The sequence below is a fragment of the Chiroxiphia lanceolata genome, chromosome 9 (genome assembly GCF_009829145.1).
Source record: "Chiroxiphia lanceolata isolate bChiLan1 chromosome 9, bChiLan1.pri, whole genome shotgun sequence".
In the NCBI taxonomy this organism is placed as follows: Eukaryota; Metazoa; Chordata; class Aves; order Passeriformes; family Pipridae; genus Chiroxiphia; species Chiroxiphia lanceolata.
In genome coordinates this window covers 5,323,570-5,345,696 of record NC_045645.1, presented here as the reverse complement: position 1 = coordinate 5,345,696, position 22,127 = coordinate 5,323,570, and the positions used below count along the sequence as shown (strand labels likewise).

Genomic DNA, 22,127 nt, shown 5'->3' with positions numbered 1-22,127 from the left:
GGGAACAATCCTGCTGCAGTGCAACTGGAATAGGGTGTAAGGGGTGTTCTGAGGGTCCCTGGGAATCAAGGAGGGCTGGGGGGATTCTCAGCCCCATCCAGTGGCAGGGTGGTGGGCAGTGAAACTTGGCTCCAGTAGGAGATGGTGCCTTTGTGTTTGGGGACCCTGAGGTACATCAGGAGGGAAAGATATCTGCTGCTGGGAAGGAGGGATCCCACTCAGATGATGGATGTCATGCCAGGTTGTTTCCCTGCCCCAAAGCCCCAGGACTGTGTTAATTCCTGGCCTGTATATAGGGTTGATCCTAGGATAGGATGGGTGGTAATACTGGATGGTGATGTACCCACCAGCCTCCCTGGCTCTAATGTTCTCCCAGAAGGAAAACACCTCCTTGCCTTTCTCCAGGCAGCCCCTTGAGCACTGGCACCATGCTCAGCCTGGGTGACTTGACAACCCCAGTGGGAGACTCTGGGGAGGCCAAGCAGGGCTTTGGACACTCAGCAAAACCTCTTCATCCCCGATGGGGCACAGGGAACACGACTGGGGAAGCACAGCTCGGGGGAGGGCAGCGTGTGGCTGTTCACAACCAACTCGGACTCCGTCCTGGCAGCTGCAACAGCAGCATGGTGCCAGCAGAAATGGGACGAGGTAGAGAAAAATCCCTTTTAATCCCCTAAGACCAGCAGCTGGGCTGGATCCAGCTGGGGAGTGGGCCAGTGGGGACTGCATGCTGCCCAAGGAGATGCAGCTGAGGAGAAATCCCCCAGGATGCTGCTGCCCTGCGCCGTCAGGCCGTGTGCTGCAGGGAAAGGAGGGGGGAGTTTGATGAAATTATGAGTGAGAAGGGCCCTACATCTGCGTTACTCTGCTGGCCTGTCTGTCTCATGTTTCTTCAGTTTTCCCAGCACTTGTGATTCCTCCTTGGACTTTGTGCCACCCCTGCACTGCTCCCTGCAGTGGCCTGGATTCAGCCAGTGTGCATTTGCCAGAGCCTGTGTTTTAGGTACCATCTATTTTTAGGATGTCCAACCTGCAGCAAAGACAAGGAGCCACGACCATTTCAGCGTGAGAAACAGGGATTTTAAAAAAATAGAAATAAAAATAAAAATAAAGCAAGCCTTTGTGCCTCTGGGAACATCACATCAACCCCTCTGTGCCTCACGGACAGTCAAATACTGGGACAGCTTGTCCAGACTCAGGAGGAGAACGAGGAACTGGAGCATCCCTGGGCTGGGATTCTCCATGGCGTCTCCTGCCTGTCCTGTGCGTGTTTTCTAGCCTGGCTAAAGGAGGGGATACTATGTGGATGCTCAGGGAGAGCTGGCCGGCATAAGGAGGGTGCCCATGGGGCGCTGGTCCTCCTCTGTCCTTTAGCATCCCTAAGGATGGATGGAGACCCACAGATGGGAGATCTCCATCCTACAGAGGATGCAATTTTGGAGCAGCGCTGCTGCATCTGGGGATGAAGTCATCCACCTACTCCTACAATTTTCCCTCCTCCTCCTCGGTAGCCGGGCGCCCCCCCCGCCGCAGCGCGGCGGGGGGGGCGCCCGGCTACCGAGGAGGAGGAGGAGGAGGAGGGACGCTGACATCACCGCCGGAGCGCGGCTCGGCGGGGCCGGGAGCCGGCTCCGCTCCGCTCCCGTTCGCCGCTCCCGCCGGTGGAGCCACCGCGCCCGGTAAGGCTGGAGGGGCAGCGGGAGGGGCTCTGGGAGGCAGGTGGATGGATGGACAGGCAGACAGCTGCTGCTCATCATCCCTCCATCCCTCTTCCACGGGGTCCTGCGGGAAGCTGGGGGGAAGCGGGTCGGGAGCAGCACCGTCTTTTCCCCCTAGGGATGATGTCACTCTTGGAGGAATATATAAAAATGCATCCAAAAAAAAAAGAAAAAAAAAAAGAAAGAAGGGGGGGGGGGATAACAAAAACCAAACCCACATGAAAATCCTACATCTTCATCTGCCAGCTCCGTGCAGCAATGCCAGGCTGGAGCTGCCGGAGGGGAGCTGCGTGCAGCAGGAGGTTTCTCAGCACATATGTCTATTTTAAAAACCCATGGCGTGATCTCTTGCCCTACTTTCCAGACTCTTGCCGGTACTTTCCTCGCGTGCAGCGGCCGAGCCCTGCTGGCGGGAGCTCCCTGGGAAGCAGGAGCTGAGCGAGCTGCTGGGCTCTCCCTGGTGTTGGGAGGCTGGGATGGGGGGACAGAGCACGAGGTTGAGGTCAGGACAGCGGTTTGGTCACTAACACGCTGCCTTTCTCTCCAGCAGAGAGAGGGAGGTCCTCAGCACCGTGTGGATGAGGCCAGGCTGAGAAGAGGACTCACATTTGTACCCTCTACCCCAACTAGCCTCATTCTTTCCCCTCCATTTGCCCCGGTGAAGAAACAGCTCCTTACCCACACCTGAGCCAGCCCTGATGAGTCCCAGGCATTGGCGTGGCTCCACAGCAATTTTGGGGTTGGAGGGTCAGGAGCTGCTCTCCATCTCGGACATCTTCCAACACTGAGATTTCCGTTCTGCGTGTGCAGGGAGAGAGGAGCACTCCCAACCCCTCCGCACTGCCCGAGCCCAGCCACCCCTGCCCTGTGCAGGCGCCCCGGGCCCCCGATGCCCGGCTGGATCGGGGCAGTGTGACCCACACCACGCTGCCACCATGGCCTCCTCGGACGGGCTGCAGTACCGGGCTCTCTACGAGTACCAGAAGGACCGGGAGGAGGACCTGGCGCTGTGCCCCGGGGACGTGCTGACGGTCAGCAGGGCCGGGCTGCTCAGCAGCCCCAACTACAAGGACGGGGACGAGCGCAACCCCCAGGGCTGGCTGCACGGCGTCAACGAGCGCACCAAGGAGCGCGGAGACTTCCCCGGCACCTACGTGGAGTACCTGGGTCCCGCACGCATCGCCACCACCGCCACCAAGGCCAGGCCACGGCCCTTGCCCCTGCCGCCCGCTGGGACCCCCACGCCCTGGGGTGAGTGCTGGGGGAGCAGGAAGGTGGGAGCCCACGGGTGCGTGTCCCCTGCAAGATGGCGAGGGTGGTGTGGAGCCGGGGTGGATGCTTGCGATTTAGGTGGCTTGGTGGGAATCCACCCTCAGGATGGGGATCCAGACACAGTAAGAGGAGCTGTCCCAGGAATTACCTGCCCTGGTGCATCAGGGCAGCCTCAGGGGGGGCAGGGGGTGCCTCGAGTGTCGCTACCCCCCAGGCAAACATGCTGCAGGGATTGCTCCTCACCAGCATCCCAGGCTGGCTGCTATGCTGGCATGGGGTGTCCGAGGGGATCCACGTCTGTGAGAGGACAGGAGAAAATGGAGGAGCCCTTTGGGCCCCCAGAGAGGATCAGAAAGCCCCATGGTGATCCCCCAGAGACTTTTTTCCAACTGCTCCTCTCCCCACCACTGCGGCACCTGATTCAGGCTGCTCTCAGTGCCCTGGCAAGCTCTGGCCCTCGGCCAGCTCCCGGCTTCATTGTCACTTTGTGCAGGCTGGGACAGGGAACAATCTTGGCAGGCAGTGGAATTGGTCCCTGGAGGGCTCCTCTATCCCTGGGGGCTGCAGCACTGGGAGGAATATTCAGGAAGACCCTTCCTGGCACGGAGGCCTCCGGCCATTTCTCTGCCGAACTCGTGCAGCCAGCTCTGCCCTCACCACTCACCATGGCCAAGGGCTTTGGGGCCAGGAGGGGTTTCACAGCAGTTACATAATGTACACAAGCCAAAAAAGAAAAAAAAGCCAAGTAAGAATCCCCCCTTCCAGCCAGGCATGTCCTGGCAACCCCAAAGCCATGGTGCTCTCCTGCTCCAGGATGTGACGGAGGAGAAATGGCTGTCTGTGTGGGCCTGGGCTGGGAGAGGGGCATCACCTTCACCTGTGACTGCTCAAAACCTGCCCACTTGCTGATCTAGCACTCTGGGCACCCTCCCTGCCCAGTCTGGGACCATGGCATAGGTGTGGTAACCAGAGAACCTGCTTCCCCTCTGGGCTGGCTGGGCATTGGAGGTACCTTGGCCCCAGGTTTAGAGGGGCGTCCACTGATGAGGAGTCCATCTCTCTTCAAAATACGGTTCAGGACCACCTTGCCACCATGATTTAAGAGGTGGGGACCACCTGGCTCCTGAGATGAGCACTGCATCATCCATGTCCATGTGTGAGGTTGCCAAGCAGTTCCTGATGCGGAGCCCCCCCAACCACTTGAAAAGGACGCTGGGCCCCTCTCTGCCTCCCCCCCAAAAGTGCAGGTGCTCCTCCCTGACCAGTGCTCTGAGTGCACCAAGGCGGCCACAGTCCCACCAGCACTGGTGAGGCTCCAAGAGCAGCTACATGCTGGCTTTGCAGGAGGATGGAGGCCACTTTTTGGGGGTGCTTGCCCTGCCAGATGGGCGGTTTGAGCCTCCTTCCCAGTCAAGCCCGGTGTTGTGTGAGGAGCCCTCTGCCCTGGCTGTTCAGCAGGCTGAGCCCTGGCAAACTCGGTGCTGACAGCTTGGGTCAGACAGGAGCAGACCTGGGAGTCTCCAGCCCCATTCACCAGGGAGAAGTGTGAAGTCGCCTTCTTGCTTCTGCCCTTGCTGCCCACCACCCATGGCAGCCCATGCCTGCCTCACACAGGGGTTGGCATGGGCTCCTCTCCAAGGGGCTGGGACATGTGCCCGGGACCCCTGCCCGCAGGTGCTGGGGATGTGGTGATGCCCCACAAGTCAAGGAGGCTCATCTGCCTGGAGAGCCTGGCCCATGCTGGTCTCAGTGTGGGAGCCCTAGCCAGGCATGTGCTTGGGCAAGGGGATAACAAAATTTTTAAAAATGTAAAATTCGTATTTATTAGTAGGGGGAAAAAAAAATCCCTAAGAGCAGGTTTTGGGGGTAGGTTGTGGAGAGTGCTGCTGTCTGCAGGACGTGCTCTGACCATGGCCAGGCGTCCAGCCCCGCTGTCCAGGGGCATGTTGGGTGCCGCCTCCTCGGTGCTGTGCTGTGGGGTGCCCCTCTGCCTTTCCTGGGGCAATGCCAGGGTGTGCAGGCACCTCAGCAGGGGAGATTTGTGTCTCACAATCACATCTTTCTGCAGCAGGGGAGCAGTGTGTGCCATTTTACGTCAGTTTAAACCCAAACCTCCTGGCTGGCGAGAGTTCCCTTAGAGTAAAAATCTCCAAAATCCTTTTGAAAGAGAAGGTGCTTTTGGTTTTGTTTTGTTTGTTGTTTTTTTTTTAATTCTTGCCATATTGTTCCCATTCCCAGATGGAGGTTTGAGGGATATTTTTTTTTTTGGCCAGCCCTAATTTATTTTTCTGCAACAGCAGCGCACCACCCAGAGTGCCCTCAGTGCCCACCGAGCCCTGGTGCCACACAGGGACCCTGAGCTGGTTGAAGCCATGGGGGAAGCCCTGAATGACGGAGAGACACTGCATGTCCCAGCCGTGCCTTCAAGTCAGGGCTGACTCTGCAGGGAGAAATGGTCTTATTTTTTTAATTAAATAACATCCTGAAGATGACTCTGCAGCAGATCCGAGTCCCAGGGGATTTCCCAGGAGCTCAGTGGCTGTTTTGCCCCTGACTAGTTGTGCCTGGTGGTCCCACTGCCAAGAGGGATCACCTCCACCTCACCTGGGGCTGGAGCCAAGCAGGGTGGCAGGATGCTGGGGTCCAGCTTGGCAGAGCTTGGGGCCATTCCTGTTGTTCCCAGCAAGGAGGAACAGACATTTATTTTTCTGCAGTCACCACCTTACCCCTAAGCCATTGGTTTGGAGGAAAAGCCCAGTTTTCCCTAATTACAAAACCACTCATGCGGTGGTGACATTTTCACATGAGCTCCCAACGATGTGCTTTGCTTTAAACCCTGAAATCTTCCCTGTTCCCACCCAAGGCACCCACATATCCCCGTTGGGCAGCAGAGGAGACCCCCTTGCTGGGCTTTGGGGTTGCAGCCATGCCTGGGAACTGGATCAGCCACCCACGAGCGGGAGGTTTGCATCCCTCCCTGTTCTCCAGGGAGCACCAGGGCATCACTGCGGTGAGGATCAGAGCCTGGATCCACCTGTTGTGGCCAGGTTGTGTTTTTGCAAAAGACTGAAGGCAGTGTGGCCCTCCCCAAAGTCCCTTTAATTTTTTTTTCCCAGCATTTCCACATGTATGTGTCTGTACTGCAGCAGTCGCACTGGGCTCTGATGTGCTGCAGCCAGTGACAGTCCCTGCCCCTGCCAGGCCCCTGCCCACAGCCTTTCTGGGGCTTTAAAGGCCACCAAAGAGAGAGAATGGGGAGAAATCCCAGAACTGCACTGCTGGAGCCTCCCTCAGGTATAACCCGCACAGGAAGGTTCATCAGCTGGGGTAAAAAGGGACGGGTGGATACAACATGAGCTGGGGTAAGGACAGCTGCTCTCCTGCCTGCTGAGGGGTTTGCTCCTCTCTGTCATGGTCTGGGGTGAGGTGTCCTTGGTATAAAACCCAGGAGTCAGCAGTACATGGGGCTTTGTGCCGTAGGAAGCCTGACCCATGTTTGGCCAAAGGGCTCTTCAAGGGCTGAGGGAGGTCTCTGCCAACCAAGGACTGAGTCCTGCCAGGGCCTGTGCTCAATCCTGTCACAGACGCCAGAGAATCCAAGTGGGTGAGAGCTGCAGAGAGCCATGTCGGTGGTGGGTATGGATCTGGTTCCCAGCCTGGTGTCACTGTGGGCTGTGGATGATGAGAGGGGGCAGTCTTGGTGCCATAGAAGGAGAGGTGGGGAAGGGGTTTTGGCCTGAAGGGTCTCCATGCCCAGGATGGGATGCTCCCCACAGGCAGGGCATGTGCCCGAGCATGTCTTTGCATCTCAGCAAGCAGCTGAGCCCCCAACAGTGACTCTTACTGCAAAAAGAGGATAAAATAAGGCAGAAGTGCTCCAAAATTGGACAAGCCTGAGCCAAAGTATTGGCTGTGGCTCTGCCAAAGCAGCAGCTTGATCCTATCACGGGGCAGCTGAGAAGAGAGACTGGAATTCCTGCAGGCAGGAATTTCCAAAGCTTTTCTCCCCTTCTTTCCATCACAGGGCTCCCTGGGCAGGCAGAGCTCGCCGAGCATCCCACCCTCCCCGAGCAGGCGCTGCCGACCGTGGCCAGGCTCATCGAAGCACTGGAAAAACAAGGTACGGAGACCCGGGTTGCCCATCCCTCTGCAGGGCACACACGGGGGCACACGTGCAGCTCTGCCGTGCTCAAAGAGGCCCCGAGAGTGCTCGGAGAGGCCCCGAGAGCATCACCAGAGCCAAACCTCTGCCCACTCACCCCAGTACCCACGCAGAGTGGGAGCTTGGCGTTCTCGGTCCCTGCCTGCTTCCATTATGTTGGAAAGGAGGATATGGAGCTCAGCATTAACCCCTCTCTCCTGCCTGTCCCCCAGGTCTCGACAGCGAGGTGCTCTATAGACCCGGCCCCAGTGCCCTGGGGGATGCTGAGCTGAAGCAGGCTCTGCTGACAGGTAAGTCTCAGAGCCACACCTTTCCCTATATTCCAGGAGGGAAGGGGGCTGTGGAGGTGATGCTGCCCTGGCACAGCAGGGAGGGGTTATGGCTTCAACATCATTACGGCCCTAATCCCAGCTCTGTGAGGCCCTGCCTCTATGTGGACCCCTCTCCACTCCCCCAGTACCCCGCATGATGCAGCCAGGAGGGTGCAGGTGCAGAGCTGGGGCACTTCACTAGGCGCTCTATTATTTTTTAGGGAAAAAAATACTGTTGGGTTTGGTTTTTTTTCAGATCTCTAGGGTTTGTATCTGAGGATCAGGGCAGGCAGAAAGCCTCTTGTGGGTGCGATAGGGAAAAAGAAAGAGGAAAGGAAAAGCTTATTATTTAGGAGAACGGGAAGCGGTTTGCGGGACTTTGGGGCATGAGCAGGGTGGGGAGGAGGGGAAAAAAACATCTTCCCCACCCCTGCTTCTAAATCCATGGCTGGGATAGGATGGCACGGGGCGGCGAGGGGGGGAAGAGGAGGGGGGACACGCGATGGATCCAGTGTGCCGCTCAGATCTGGGTACTTGGGGGGTGAGGGGGCTGCGTCGAGCATCCCCATCGTCCGGCCGCGGTGCCCAGAGGGCGGCACTGTGACACCAGGCACGGGCGGCCCCGCACAGCCCCGGGCCGGCCCCACATCCCACCGCATCCCGGGCGCTGCCGGCCGGGGGGCGGCGGGAGCCGGGCCGTGTTGCTGGGGAGAAGGGCTGTGATGAAATCGCTATATTAAGCACCATGACCTCATCGCTTCCCGCGCACCGGGAGCCGAGTCCCGCCGGGCGGGGAAGGAGTGGTGCAGGAGAGGAGATGCTGGAGCTCCCGGGGCTGCTCCGTCCTCACTGCCCGAGGAGACCTGCGCTCCCCCGGGGGTGATGGGGGTACAGGGCACCCCACCGCCCCACTCTCCTCTGCCAGCTGTGGGCTCAGGAAGCCCAGAGCAGCAAGTGCTCTTCTTCACAGCCTTGTCCCCTGGCCCAGATTTCATGGCTGAGCTCTGGAGGAGGTGAAGGCATCCAAGAGCAATCCCCTCGGCTGCTCTGGGCACTGGTGCCTAGGCTGGGCAGGGGCAGCATGAGAAGGATGCTTTGCTTTCTGAGCACGCAGGAGTTACAGGTCCTCCATTCTTCCCATACAGCCAGTGCAGCATTCCAGGCAGGCCCAGGGCTCCCCACAGGGAGCCACTGCACCACAACAGTCACTGCCAAAATCCTGCCCAGCCCTGGGAGACTCCCCCTGCCCAGGGGCAAACCCCACTGTCTTGGCAAGAGCCTGGGATAGAGCTCTGAGCAGCTTCAGGGTCTGTCCAGGTCTGTCCATCTCCCACTTCAGGGCCCAGCACCAGGCAGAGAGATGCCATTGTGCTCTTCAAAACATTTGAAAGCCCTGAAAAATCATCAACAGCCCTGGGAGACTTGATACTCCCAAGCCCCCATCTCCTCTGGGACCAAAATCTTTTATTTGGCACTTCAGGGGGCTGCCCTGTGTGCTCAGCAACGCTGAGCTGGGCAAAGCCAGAGCTCCTCAGAGCTGGCTGGAGGGGGTAGGATGTGTAGGTATGTGCAGGTAGGAGGGGTAGTATTAGCTCTCAGCTGAAGGGGCTGGTGCTCAGCCCTGCCAGAGGGATGCTCTGCAAACAGGATGGGAATGATGCTCCTGCCAGGGTCAAACATCCCAGCAGAGGCCAGGCTCGGCAGCTTCCTCTCCCTGCAGCCTCCTGCAGAGGAGAGACCCAGTGGTGTGTCCCCAGGATCCTGCTGGAGCCCAAACTGGGATGGGGAAGGCAGGAGAGCATCTCTGCTTTGGCTGCCACACGAGCCCTTTCATTGCATTTGGTGGAGTAAAACATCACTGATGAAATATTGGAGTTTCCTTGCCCCGCACATGAGAAGGCAGAGCCAAGGGTCACATTTCTCTTCCTTCTGCACTCCTGATGGCTCGTCCCTCCAGTGTCCCATCTCTGCCAGCAGCTCACCTGCAAAAGTCAAGCTCCATCTTGAGGAATGAGGAGAAATTGGAGCCAGGGTTGGCAGTGGCTGGAACCAAACCACATCTCACCTGGGGAGAAAACCGGGTTCCTGGGGCAGGGGTTTCAGCTTCCCTACAAATACCCAAATCATGCTGGTGTTAGGCAGTGGTGGCAGGAAAACTACTAGAGAGTGCAAGAAAAATGGAGTAGGGGCTGGAAAAGTTCAGGTGTTGGTTTTCTAACCCCCAAATCTTAATGTGTCAGAGAAGACAGAGTGTTTTCTACCCTGAAAGGGCATCTGAACTTCCAGTGGGAAGGAAGAGGATGGTTCTCTGGGGACAAGGAGATGTGCAGGTCAGAGCAGCCCTGGCTGTCCCAGGGAGCCAGTGGGCTGTCCCTGGGGCTGGCAGCAAAGGTACTCATCTGAGTTGTGTTGATCAAACTTTTTTCCTGTCACGGGCCCTTTTGGAGCCCTTGCCCTTTGAGGACCTAGAAGGACAGGGCAACCCCTGGAACTGAAAATCACCCAGGCTTTGGGATGAAGGTTTCCCCTCCTCGTGGGGCTGCAGCAATGTTGGGCAGAGCAGACTTGGATGCAGCATGGCTCCACATGGCTCTGCAGCCTGGGCTGAGCCTGTCCCCATCCTGGCACTGGTGACATACTATAGGTCAGTGGCATCTGACTGCCTGGGCACCAAAATTGGTACTTCCATGTTGGATGGTACAAGAAGAATTATTTATAGGTGGAAAAAAAAAGGAGTCAAAGACAGAGCTCATCAATGAAGGGAGGTCAGTGAACTGAGTGCCTTCACTGCCACCTGGCTCAGGTGACACCAGGGCTGGCGAGTGAAGCACGGACCCGAAGGGTGGTTGGGCTCACAGCCAGCTTATCCTGACTCTAGAGGAGAGTGAATTGTTTTAGGACACTGGGTGCTCAATTTGGACCTTTATGCCCCTTAAGAGAGGCAAGAGGGGCCATGTGACATCACTGAACACAGGAGTCAGAGTCACATGGTGTCACCAAAAGGAGACTTAGAGAAAAGCTGCAGTTCCACAGAGGACTCACCAAAGGGTGGGAGGTGATCAGCCACCCAGGAGCCCCACTGCAGTGGCAGGGAAAGAGAATGGGCAGAAAAGGAGGAATAAAGCAGAGCTTTAAACAGCAGCATCAGGGTGAAACGCTTACCCTGGCACCTGGCACCCAGCACTCCCTGCAGTGCCCGAGCTGGGGGAGGTTTGGCTTGGAGATGGCTGCAAAGTCCTGTGTGTTATGGCTGGGCAGTGCTTTGCCACCACTGAGGAGGGATGGTCTGCATCCTCACCCCTTCTCCCTGGGGTGAGATCCTGCACAGAGATCCTACAGCCCCCCCTTCCCACCCCCCACCCCCCGCCCCCAGGTCCCTGGGTGCCCTGTACGGCTCAGATGGGGCTGAGCCCATCCGGGATGGTGGCAAAACACCGGAGCCTCCCCCACACTTTGGATAACCCCTACCCTGCTCTGCGCTCTGGCCCGCAGACGTAAACACCGAGACCCTTCCCCAGATACAAGAGCAGCGCCGGGAGAAGCCTCCGCTGTTGTCAGGGCCAGGCAGGAGCTGCCTGCGACTCGGGGTGCCAGGGAGAATGTGTCGGCAGCGCGAGGCGGATTGGAGCCGGTGTCTCCAGGCGTGCCGTGGCTGCGCTGCCATCCTGCGCGCTTTGATCTGGGGCCCCGGCGCAGAGCAATCTGCCTGGAGACACGCTCACGTGCCCGGGAATTAGGTCAGGTCTCGGTGGGGATTAGCGAGCAATGGTGGGTCCCGGGGCTTCACTGGGGCTGCCGGGAGATGCTGCTAGGCAGAGAGGGTTGGAAAGTGAAGAGCAGCTTGGGGGGTCTCACGGTGCTCCCCACCCCCATCACAGTGTGGATGCCCAGGGAGGGAGAGCATCCCCATCCTCATCCCTGGGATGCCAGAGAGACTTCGAGGCCCACAAGGGCTCTGGTTTCCCCTGGCCAAGCTATTAACTCCACCAAGATGACTCTCCTCCCGAGCACGAGGCGCCCCAGTGCCTGCCGCACTGCTTTTTATTTATACCTGCAGTGGAAATAAACCCCGTGTCGTCAGAGCCTGGCGAGAGGCATGAGCTCATCTCTTATATTTGGTGGTGATGAAAGAAGGGTAAATAAACGGCAGCAGCAGAGACGTCCCTGCCGGACCCATCAGGGAGAATTGGGTGCGAGTTTTTGTCGTGCCCTCCAAGAGGTGCTGCGGAAACTGAGGAAGGGAACTGCCCTTGGGAAGCTGAGGTGGCAGAAGGAAGCCTCGCTGGGCACCCTCAAAGGGGGGGCCCAGTACCCCTGCCCTGGCTGAGTGCAAGCCAGGGATATGCTGAGATGAAACCCAGCTGGGAGGGTGATTGGGGCTGCCAGGTGCTCCTGTGCATGGGCACTGGCAGCTGCCAAGTCCCCAGCACAAGGTAGCAGCAGGCTGGCTGGGAGATATTACAATGGTGCTGAATCAAAGCTGGGAAATATTCCCTGATTCAGTGCACAGTTCCCCAGTAAACCCCCACTGTGGGTTGCCCAGGAGCCTCAAATGCCTGGTCAGGTCTGGGGGATGTACAGGTCATCATGCAGGCATTACCCATGTGGATTAGAAGGCATACCCCCAGAACTGGGCAGCGAGGACATTCTTCCTGCGCCCACTGGCAATCAAAATCAAAAGGTATGGAAGGGGTGGAGAAACTCCCGAGTCAGTATTTCAGTCAGCCCCAGGTACAGGTGGTTTGGGTACCCCTCTGTCACAGGGAACATGCACCCAGGAGTGTCACACTGCAGCAGCACTTGCCCAGCTTGGCCTGTTGGACTGACCCTGCTGCACCCAGCCAGGAGTGGGGCTGTGGGTGCTGGGCAGGGTCTGCACCCTGTCACCCACACGCTGTCCAGGGATGTTGGTGCAGCCGTCACCTGTGGCCACATGCAGGGGACAGCTGGTTACCAGGACCTGCTCAAGCCTCTTCTCTGAAACAACCCCCCACCTCCTCCATTACACCTCTTGGCTAAACATCCTCTGCGTTTACTGAAACTCCGGGCTTACTCACACCTCCCTGGCTGGCTGCAGCTGCGGGAGAGGTCCTGGAGTTTCCCGCCCAGCCTGACTCAGCCCAAAACCCCGGCACCCTTCCGCCTCTGCTGGGATGTGGGCTCTGGCATCCCAGTGGGAGGAGGCTGGGAGCACCCATTGTCTTTCCCTCTGGGCCAGTGGTCATCTCATGCACCCTTTCTCCAGTCCCAGATTTATCCCTGCTTTTCACCCCTCTGTGGGAAGGCATGCTCTCCACTGGTCCCCGGATGCTTGCTCTGACAGCAGGTCAGCAAGTAGGTTGTGTGCTGAAAGGGGTTGGTATGGGGTTAAGGTTGGGGTTTTGGGGTATTTTCCTTCTATTTATGGCAGGCAGATAGAATCCCTCCGTCATTCCTCCGTCATTCCCCTGGGGAAAGGACGGGAACATCTGGAGAGCAGCGGGAGAGCATTGACTCATCCTGCAGCTTCATTAACTTCTTATAGCTGGTTATCATCTCCCTCTGATAAGAAGAGAGCAGCATCCGTGGGGTCAGGCCCGTGGTAATTGTCTGGGAAGGCTCCAGGGTTAACCCTTCCCCAGCTGCTGGCTGAGCCTCCCTGAGCTCTCAGGGCACAGCCGGTGCCGGGGAGCAGCTCAGAGCAGCCTCGGGTTGTGTTCTCAGCCTAATGGGGAGCCCAGCTCAATGGCAGCTCCAGGGGGAGGAGAGGAGCTGGGGCAGGAGGATGCCACTGCACCTCCAGGAGGATGGGGGCAACGGGCTTCATGGCTATTTCTAGTCACAGAGAATGGTGCCCCCAGCAATCAGTCCCTGTCGGCGGGGTGTGAATCCCCCCGGTCTCCCCGTTGTGCCTCTCTCTGGGTGTAAAGATGTTTTTGAGTCTCGCTTTGAAACCGGCTGAGCCTTCCCTTTGAACACCCCCCCAGGCCCATGCCTAACGAGGCAAACAAGCTAATTAGGCCACGGTGGAGCCCAGGGCTGGTCGCCTGGGGCCAGCGCCCCAGCAGCGGCCCCCTGCCTGCACAGGAACAGCTTGTGGCTGCTCTCCTCAATTCGCGCCATCATCCTCAAGGTGAGTGACAGGTCCCTGCAGAAATCTCTGCGGCGAGTGAGAAGGGCTTTGGGGTTTGCCCGGTGCATTCCACTGATGGGAGAAGCTCTTTTCAATGCAACAAGACTCTGAGACCCACCAGCACCATCCCTGGATTTTAGCCATGCACTGCGAGGATTCAGCCCAAAACAGGTGTTGGAGCATCTTGTGGGATCCCTGACCCCACTCTCCTCCACCTGCCCAGCTTGAGACAACCTATCAGCTCATTTCTCCAGGGCAAAAATGGGGAATTGACTGTCACCCCCTGGTGACAGTCAATTGTGAATTGTCTGTCACAAACCCTGGCAGAAATAACACTTTTGGCCAGCCAAGAAGGTCCAGAAGTGTGGCTGGGAGATGGCAGCATGAGCACAGACCAGAGTGGGGTCAGGGTGCATCTGGCACTGCCCTGCCCACCTCGAAGATGCCAAGGGCAAAGTGGTCCATGGGATGATGCTGTGACTTCGTGGGGTGCCAGAAAGGCAGCACCCACCTTTGCCCTGGGTCATGTCTGGCCAGGCTGGATGGCTACCCACCCCAGCGTGGTGGCATCTCTCCCAGCTGTCCCCACACTGCCCCGGGGCACAGTTCCCAGCCGGCTGGGTGCTTGCTCCTGAGGATGAGGTAGTGTCTCCCACGGCTGGGTTAAAGGCTTCGCTTCGGGCATTGGTCAATCTGTTTTCTCTCCGGCCTGGGAGCCAAATGGAAGGCACTGGCCATAAGGGACCCACTTTGGCTTCTTGACCCCGAGCAGGCGGGCAAGCTCCCAGGCTGCCTGGCCCACAGTGGGGACATTCCAGCGAGAGGAGATCAAGGTCAAGGTGACCAAAAACAGCTTTTCCCAGCTGCTTCCCATTCCAGCCCTGCTGACCATGTGTCTCTAAAGCCTCGTCCTAGGAAGTAGCATTTCTCCTCTCCTTTGGGTTTATTGCCCCAGAAGGAAGTGCAGCTGAAATGGCTGGAGACTTGTAATATTTTCTGCTGGAAAATGCTGGCCTGGGAGATGGAGCATCTCTCAAAATGGCACCGGTTTCGGTAAAGCTGCATCTAGAGGTAAAGACCTAGAGGAGGAAGGAGAGGGGGGCTCAGAGCAGGGCAAGCCCACTGTCTTCGTGGTCACACCATGCAATTGGGGGCCTAATACAGCATCTTTAAGAAAGTGCCAAATTTGCTTTTTTGTTCAAAAAAATTTAACCTTTTCAAACCATACCAAATATAAGTTGGGCTTTTTTATTATTCCTGACCACCTCAGACATCCTCCAATTTCTCCTACAAGGAGAATTTCAAAACATTGCATTTGGCTCCAGTCTGAATCAAAGCCAGATTTTGAAACCTCCAGATCTTTGCAAAAGGGACCAACGTCCTCTGGACGGCCACCACCCAGCCCAGCCGGGCTGAGAGACCTCCAAGACAAACGCATGAGGCAATACCAAAGGATGCTGAAAGGGCTCTTCCCCCTGGACCCTGGTGAGGCAATGTCCCCGGGCTGGCCCAGCCACGGGGCTCAGACAGACACATCCCACCCTTTGACTCCTGCCGGACCGTGGGACAGTTCTGCTCGTAGCGCTGCCCCTGTCCTGAGCCCAGGCTGTGTGATCTCAGCCCCTCCCTGTGCTCCCCCCCCCTTCCTGGAGCATCCTTCACCACCTCCCCAGGGCAGCTGCCTTTCAGGGCTGGGAGAAGTGATGCCAATTGGGGCACATTCACAGTGTTTCAGGATCACTGGGGGTGGCATGGGGCTTTAGCAACATGAATTGCCTGGGGACCATAACCCCATTCCATGAATGCATTTTCCAAGCAGTTCCTCCTGGGCTGGGGTCAGCACATGGTACCTGGCCCTGATGACCAGAGGATGCCTGGGAGGGCTGCTCAGTCCTTCCCATGGGTGCTATCCTGCAGTGGGACCCCAGTGGAATGGTGAGATTCCCTGCCCCATGCACTGGATGTGCAGTTCACACAAAGCAGAGATGCTGCCTCGTGCTCTCCGTGCGCACGTGGAACTCGGGGTCAGTGGAAACTGGGACACGAATATTTGCTGGGCAGGGGGGGGGGGGTGGTCGTGGCAGTGAAATCATGGGCTGCCACACTGGGGAGATGGGGGCATGGGCGAAGAAATCAGCCCCCATGTCTGGAGAAAGGCCCACAGGCATGGAAGAGCTCTGAGCTCTGCACCAGAGGGGCAGAACCACGGGCTCATGGTTCCTGCTGGCTCTTTCCCTGCAGACGCCTCGGCTGTGGACATGGACCTGTATGAGGCTCAGACTCTGGCAGATGCCCTGAAGTGGTACCTCCAGGAGCTCCCGTCGCCCCTTATCCCTCCAGCTCTCTACAGCGACTTGGTCCACATGGCTCAAGGTAAGCACACCCGGGCTCCCCCCACACCTGGGACCTTTGTGAGGCTGAAGAAGCTTTGGGTAGACCCTAAAAAGGCTCCCCAGCATCTCCAGGGTGGCTCTGACCTGATCCCCTGCCCAATGCTGCACAAAGGGCAGGTTCTGAGAAGGACCACTGGGAACATCACGTGTGCCAGAGCAGTGCCACAGCATTTGGGAGGTGGTCTGGGAAAGCAAGGGGAGGCCCAGGGTTCTTCTTTGCCCCCACCACAGCGTGGTCTTCTCCTGCTGCAGTGCCCGGAGAAGGAGGTGCTGCCTGCCAGGACGGGTGGCTGCCAAGGCTGGGTGATGCTGGCCCCAGAAGAAAGCGTTATTATAATATTTTGGCTCTGCTGCTTGGGAATTTTTTCCTGTAATCTCATTAACTCTTGGCTTTATATGGGCACAGAAAATTCTCTGCTTTTTCAGCTTAGTGCCATTAGGAAGTGCCTTTAGATCCCTGCAAGCTTTTCCACCCCTGTGCAAATGCATGAGACCATTGAGGTTTTGGTTTTATTTTATTTTTTTTCAAATAAACAGAGCAGGGCTCGTACCCAGGCCGGCAGAGCCCATGGTTCATCTCAACAGTGAGCCTGGACCAAAATGCATTTCGTATGAGTCCTCACTGAGCTGCTCAGCCCCTCCCAGCCTGAGGCCCTGGGGGCATCACCAGGCACACATGAAGCCCTTGCCCACCATGTTAGAGAGGACCTGAACCCTTTGCTGCCTGTGAAACCAGGATTTCCCCTTTCACAGCAGCTCTCGTCTCACTGCCAGTTGCTGCAGTATCCTCCATCCCCGAGCATCACCTCCCCATCCTAAGCCAGATTAGTGCTTGGGCAGATCATGTTCTTGGCTGCCTTAAGAGGCACTAAAAGATCACCCATGGCCAGACCAGCGTGGCCTTTCCGTACCCTGTCCTGGTGGGAGAAGGCCACAGGCTCTTTGTGGCCTCCAGCAAGGCAGGAGGGATACATGGACAAGGCGAGGGATAACACAGCCCATCCTCCCTGCCCTGTGCTGGGACATGGAGCCAGAAGAAATACCCCTGGGGCTGGTGGCACAGAGAAGCTGCCTTCCCCTCACCCTTCAGAGCAGAAATCAAAGGCTGCCTCCCTTCCAAGGATAAAAACGCAATTAGGAAGCAATTAGCTGGGTTGCCTCGTTAAGCAACTTCAAAGGGAAGCGCCTTTCCCTGCAGCCTGTGCTGCAGTGGGCTCTGCTCCTGGCACAACAGGGGCAGGAGGAGGAGGAGGGGGCAGGAACGGAGGAGAAACCAATGGAAAGGGGATTTCACTGGGGCTTAAAAGAAAAAAATGAAAATATAAGTCTTTGAGGAGATGGTGCTGGGTTTTGGCAGCCTGTCCTGCAAGCCTCCTTCTGCCCTGCTTGAGGCTGAGGGCTGGAAAAGCAGCAAGATGACCACCTGCAAAAGGAGGGGGAAAACATCGCCAAATTCCCCCTTGGGCTGTGGACCTTCTCCTGCAGGATCCTCTGGGTGCAAAAAAAGCAGGGATTGGGATAGGGAAGGCCTGGAGCAAAGCCAAACAATGCCTCAGGAGCAGCTTGTTGGATACGAGGACTCACGAACACCCCATTACCATCCCAGCTGGGTTGCAGACCTGCTTTGGAGGGGATCCCAGACCCCTTCCCCTGCAGCTCTGGTGCACCCTGGCCCCAAGGATGGATGCTGGGAGCTGGCTGGGCACTGGCCAAGCCTCAGTCCTGGAGCAAAGAGCTACAGGGAGCTGAGTCAGCCCCCGGCCGAGCCAGACTTTGAAGGTGGCTGAGAGCAACCCAGCCCTGGGGACCTCCCTGTGCCCCGCAGATAAAAGGGCTGGGACAAGGCAGGGATGGATGATGGCTGGACAGCGACTGTTTCCTGTGCCTGGGGCAGACTGCAATCCCAGGGCACTGATCTCACAGATCACAAGACCAGGGAGCCCCAGCCAAGGCTGCCAGAGGGCACTGGGGACATGGAATAGGACACTGGTGGAAACGCCATGGGCTGTGGACTGCTCGGGACACCTGTGATGGGGGTTCTGGCAGTACCTCCATGATGCATAACACCAGTAGGTGCCTGATATCATTCATGTGGGCAACTCAAGCATCGCTGGAAGTAGCTGTACCCCAGTCAGCCCTCCCTATTCTGTATTTCATGGGGTGTGAGACCACAATGTGGGGGCTGCAGGGGCCTCACTACAACCACACCTGCAGCCCAGGTGCACATTTGGGTTTTTGCCTCCTAAAAAGCCTTTTCCCTCCCAGCTTGCTTTATCTGCAGGGGAGGGCTGAGCCTTTAAATTCAGCAGATCTTCCAGCTGGTGCCCATTTCCCCACCTCTGCTGTGCTCTGCCTCTGCCATGGCTTTGCTGTGCACCAGGGCAGGGTTCTCACCGTTCTCCTCTGTTGGAGCAGCAGTGAGGGGTGTTTAGGTGCAGCCCTTTCCATGTGAGAAGCTCAGCCCCCCCCCATGCTCCCTCCCTGGCTGTGCTGAGAGGAGGAATGTGCTAAAGGCACCTGACAACCTGATCTGGGATGGTGGGGTGGTAGGAGTGGGTAAATGGGGCTGGCAGCTCCCAGCAAGAGGAGGCCAAGACCATGAAGACACTTCTGCATGCCCTGGGATATCCATGTGTCCCCCAGCCTGGCTGGGAAGAGATAGGCTGCATAGGTTTTGTGGGAGAGGTTAAGATCAGGGTTTCTTGGGTCTCTGGGGGGGAGTAGAGAACTGCCACAACTCATGCCATGTGTGCTGGGGGGTGCCAGGCTCTCATGAGAGGCAAGGGGGTGCCCTGACCTCCTGAACTGACCATTTTCTTCCTGTGCCCCTCTGCTGCAGAGACCGCAAGCCTGGAGGAATGTGGCCAGCGAGCCAGAGCCCTGCTGGCCCCCCCAGCCCTGCCACAGCCCCAGGCACTGCTCCTGCGCCAGCTCGCCCGCCACTTCTGCCACCTCTGCCAGGGCACCCACCGGAGCCGCTTCTCACCCCGGCTCCTCGGGGAGCTTTTCGGGGAAGTGCTTCTCCACCCTGCGGCAGCCAGGTGAGGTGCCCCTGCCATGCACGGGACAGGGTGGGTGAGAGGAGGGTGCCCGTAGCCAGGCATGGACAAGCTGGTCCCAGCCAAGCTGGTTTTGCTGGATGGCAGCCCACCAGTGGCCCAGCCCCAGGGTTTTCCGAAGGGGGGAGCTGGATCTGGGAGCTCAGATGCTCAGACATCACACCCATTCCCACGGTGACCGGGCGTGATGCACATGTGGAACTGGGATACACAGCGTTGCCTCGGTCCCACAGGAGATCCATCAGGGCAGCTGGCTGCTGCCCCAGGGGGGTTGAGGGTCTCCAGGGAGGCTGAGGTGCTGCCATCCTCACAGACCCCCTCCTTCTCCCCACAGCACCGAGGCAAGCCCTGAGCTCCGTGCAAGGATCCTCGAGTCCTTCATCATGGCCAGTGAGATGGCAGAGCTGCCGGCAGCTCCTGGTAAGAGATGTCCAGCTGGCGGTGGAGGGGGAGCAGTGGGTGTGAAATTCAGGGAATTGACAGCAGCAGGTCACGGGGCAGTTTTGGTGGATGGTGCAGTAGCAGGAAGGTGCCCGTGTCCCTGTGGCACTGCCCGGGCTACGCTGGCTTCCTGGACAGGCAATCTGTTCCCATTGCCCTCCCTTCTTTCTCCTCACAGATAATGATTTTGGGGCATTTGCAGCCCCTCAGAGGGTTTGCAGCTGTTTTCTTGCTTAATGTTTGTGTCACTGCTCTTTGGTGCCAGTGTGATGCAAGTGGGTTCTGCTGCCCCATTTTGGGGGCTTGGAATGTATGGGGGCTGTCAGTGGAGGGCTGCTGTGCAGCTTGTTTTGGTGAGCAGGGATCTGGATACAGTCTGTGAGGAAAAAAAATACCAGCATGATCATAAAACGGCAGGATGGTTCTTGCTAAAGGATCAAATTAGGGTTTATGATTTTTGACTTGCGTTCAGATCCCATGTGTGCAGAATTGCACTGCATCCACCAACATACTGCTGCTCTCCCTGTGGGGCATCCCCAGGGTGGTGAAAAGGATGGGCACTTGTCCCCCACCTCTCCATGCATGGGAAAGGAGCTGGGAGTGTGGGTTTTTCTGCAGATGTTAATGAGCCCACCCAGCCTCACCCCTCAGGGCAGCAGTCCTGCCTCTTTCATTACCAACACCAGTGTTTGCCTCCAGCACCTTTTGCTCTGCTGGCCACTTTCTCTTGCCAGATCCCTCTTGCTGCGTGGCATCTCATGTCCCATTATTGTCCAAAACTGAAGCACATCACCCCTGTGCCTTCTGCAGCACTTCAAGGATGGGAGGCAAGTGGTCCATCCAGGCAGGGATGTACACAGGAGGGAGAAAGGTGCTCATGGGAGCACAAACCACAAACCTTGAGGACCATCGAGACCCATCCTTGGGGGATCCCATCTCCAGGCTGCCACTGAGACCCATCTGTTCTCCCACAACAAGCTGCCCAGAGCTGCCAGTGCTGAGAGGCACAAGTGCTTCCAGGCCTCCTGCTTGGAGATATGTTGGCACTGGCCCCAGTGAATCTTGTCTCTCTGTGATGTCTCTGGGTCCTTTTCACCACCCTGTCTCCCTGGGGGATGGCTGGGCCAGGCAGTATTATGACTCTTAATATCCCTCATAAATCAGCCCTTTCAGACTTGTCATCTTATTTATTGGTCTCCCCCAAGCTCTTGCCCATGAGTTTGCTGAGATACATATGTCTCTCTTCCACCTGCTGATCCAGATGTTGGGCAGCTGCAGCTCAGTGGTCCCCAGGGTCACCACTGCCCTCCCTGGACCTTGTGCTGTCATCAGCTGTCCCCACCCTGAAATGAGCAGAGGGGTTGGGCAGGATCCTGGGGTCCTTCTAGGTCAAAATCTCCCCTCTGGGCATCCCACAAGCGTGGGGCAGGACACGGGACACCTGGGCTCGCTGTGGGACTTCAGACAAGTCCTGCCACCTCCCCTCTCTTTGTACCTAAAAGCGAGGATATTATTACTTGCCTGTCATCACATTAGGATGTTGGGAAGCTTAATTAAACGTCTGCAAAGCGATTTTGAGAGCTGTGGATGAAAGGGGCTATATATAAAGTGCAAAGAATTATTATTAGCGGTGGGTCCGTGCCCCGGCCCCGTTCCCATCACCCTGGCCCCGCTCCCCTGCCTCCCGGCACCGTGATTATTTTGGTGCGTGTGTGGAGTTGTGGTTTTATAATTATACATGTAAAATAGCTATAAATACCCTGCAATAACACGGCGGGTGTGTGCGCATAGCACAGGAATAGGAGTCGGTAGCTGACATAAGGAAACCGCGGTGTGACCTCATTCTGACTCAGATGTAAATATACCTCGTGTGAGGGGGCAGCTGAGGGGTTTGGGGGCTGCTGGGGGGCTGCAGGGGCAGTGGCCTCCGTGGCAGTGAGGGTCATGTTTTGAATGGAATCCGAAGCTGTCTGCTAACTCCAGGGAGGCTCCTTCAGGGTCAGGATCCCTCCTCCCTCATGTGTCCTGGGACTGATGATGGAGTCTTGGATGTTAAAATCATCAGGAATAAAAATGTCAGTTATGGAATTTGGTTCCTGAAGGGACTTTCCTGGGTGGATTCGCTGCTGTTGAGTTTGCAGAATGCCTTCCCAAAGGCACTGCTCCTGGAGGGTCTCTTCAGCCACCTGTGGATGGGCTGTGAACAGAAAAACAGGTCTGTGATGGCTCCTGAAAGTTCTTTCTGGTGACTATGGGATGCAACATTGGGTTCATGCTGGAGGCACTGGTTTGCATAGGGCCATGCACTGGTTTGCATGGGGCAAGGCCACAGAACCATGGCAAAGCTGGGCTGAAGCCTGGGGCCAAGTGACCACATCCAGGACACCTTGCTGTGCTCTCCAGCAAGCCCCCAGTGCTGGGCAGACATCCCAGGGGGACATTGCCCAGCCCCATGGGGACCCAGGGGGCACACAGAGCCCACAGCACAGTCCCAGGGTCTGGGGAGGGCTGTTTCCCGAGCAGGGTGAGGGGGCAGGGGAAGGCAAAGGGAAGAAGTGATGCAAATACCAGCTCAGCTGAAGGAAGATGACTTCATCTCCTTTTCCTCTCCTGGTGCTATTTATAGTCACTTTAATTTACTCCCCTTTGCTTTATTATC

At 57.4% G+C, this 22,127-nt stretch overlaps 1 protein-coding gene across 2 annotated transcripts in view; it reads left to right on the top strand.

Annotated features, from left to right (window-relative positions):
• The first annotated feature begins 1,569 nt into the window (after positions 1-1,569).
• LOC116790925 (phosphatidylinositol 3-kinase regulatory subunit gamma) overlaps positions 1,570-22,127 on the top strand; it is a 78,043-nt gene continuing 57,485 nt past the window's right edge. For both annotated transcript variants that reach the window (XM_032696469.1, XM_032696468.1), the window contains exons 1-7: positions 1,570-1,679; positions 2,266-2,969; positions 7,015-7,110; positions 7,365-7,442; positions 15,817-15,948; positions 18,808-19,009; positions 19,362-19,447. In XM_032696469.1, the coding sequence (XP_032552360.1) occupies positions 2,654-2,969; positions 7,015-7,110; positions 7,365-7,442; positions 15,817-15,948; positions 18,808-19,009; positions 19,362-19,447 (910 nt within the window). In that variant the 5' untranslated portion in view covers positions 1,570-1,679; positions 2,266-2,653. The remainder of the gene's footprint in view (positions 1,680-2,265; positions 2,970-7,014; positions 7,111-7,364; positions 7,443-15,816; positions 15,949-18,807; positions 19,010-19,361; positions 19,448-22,127) is intronic.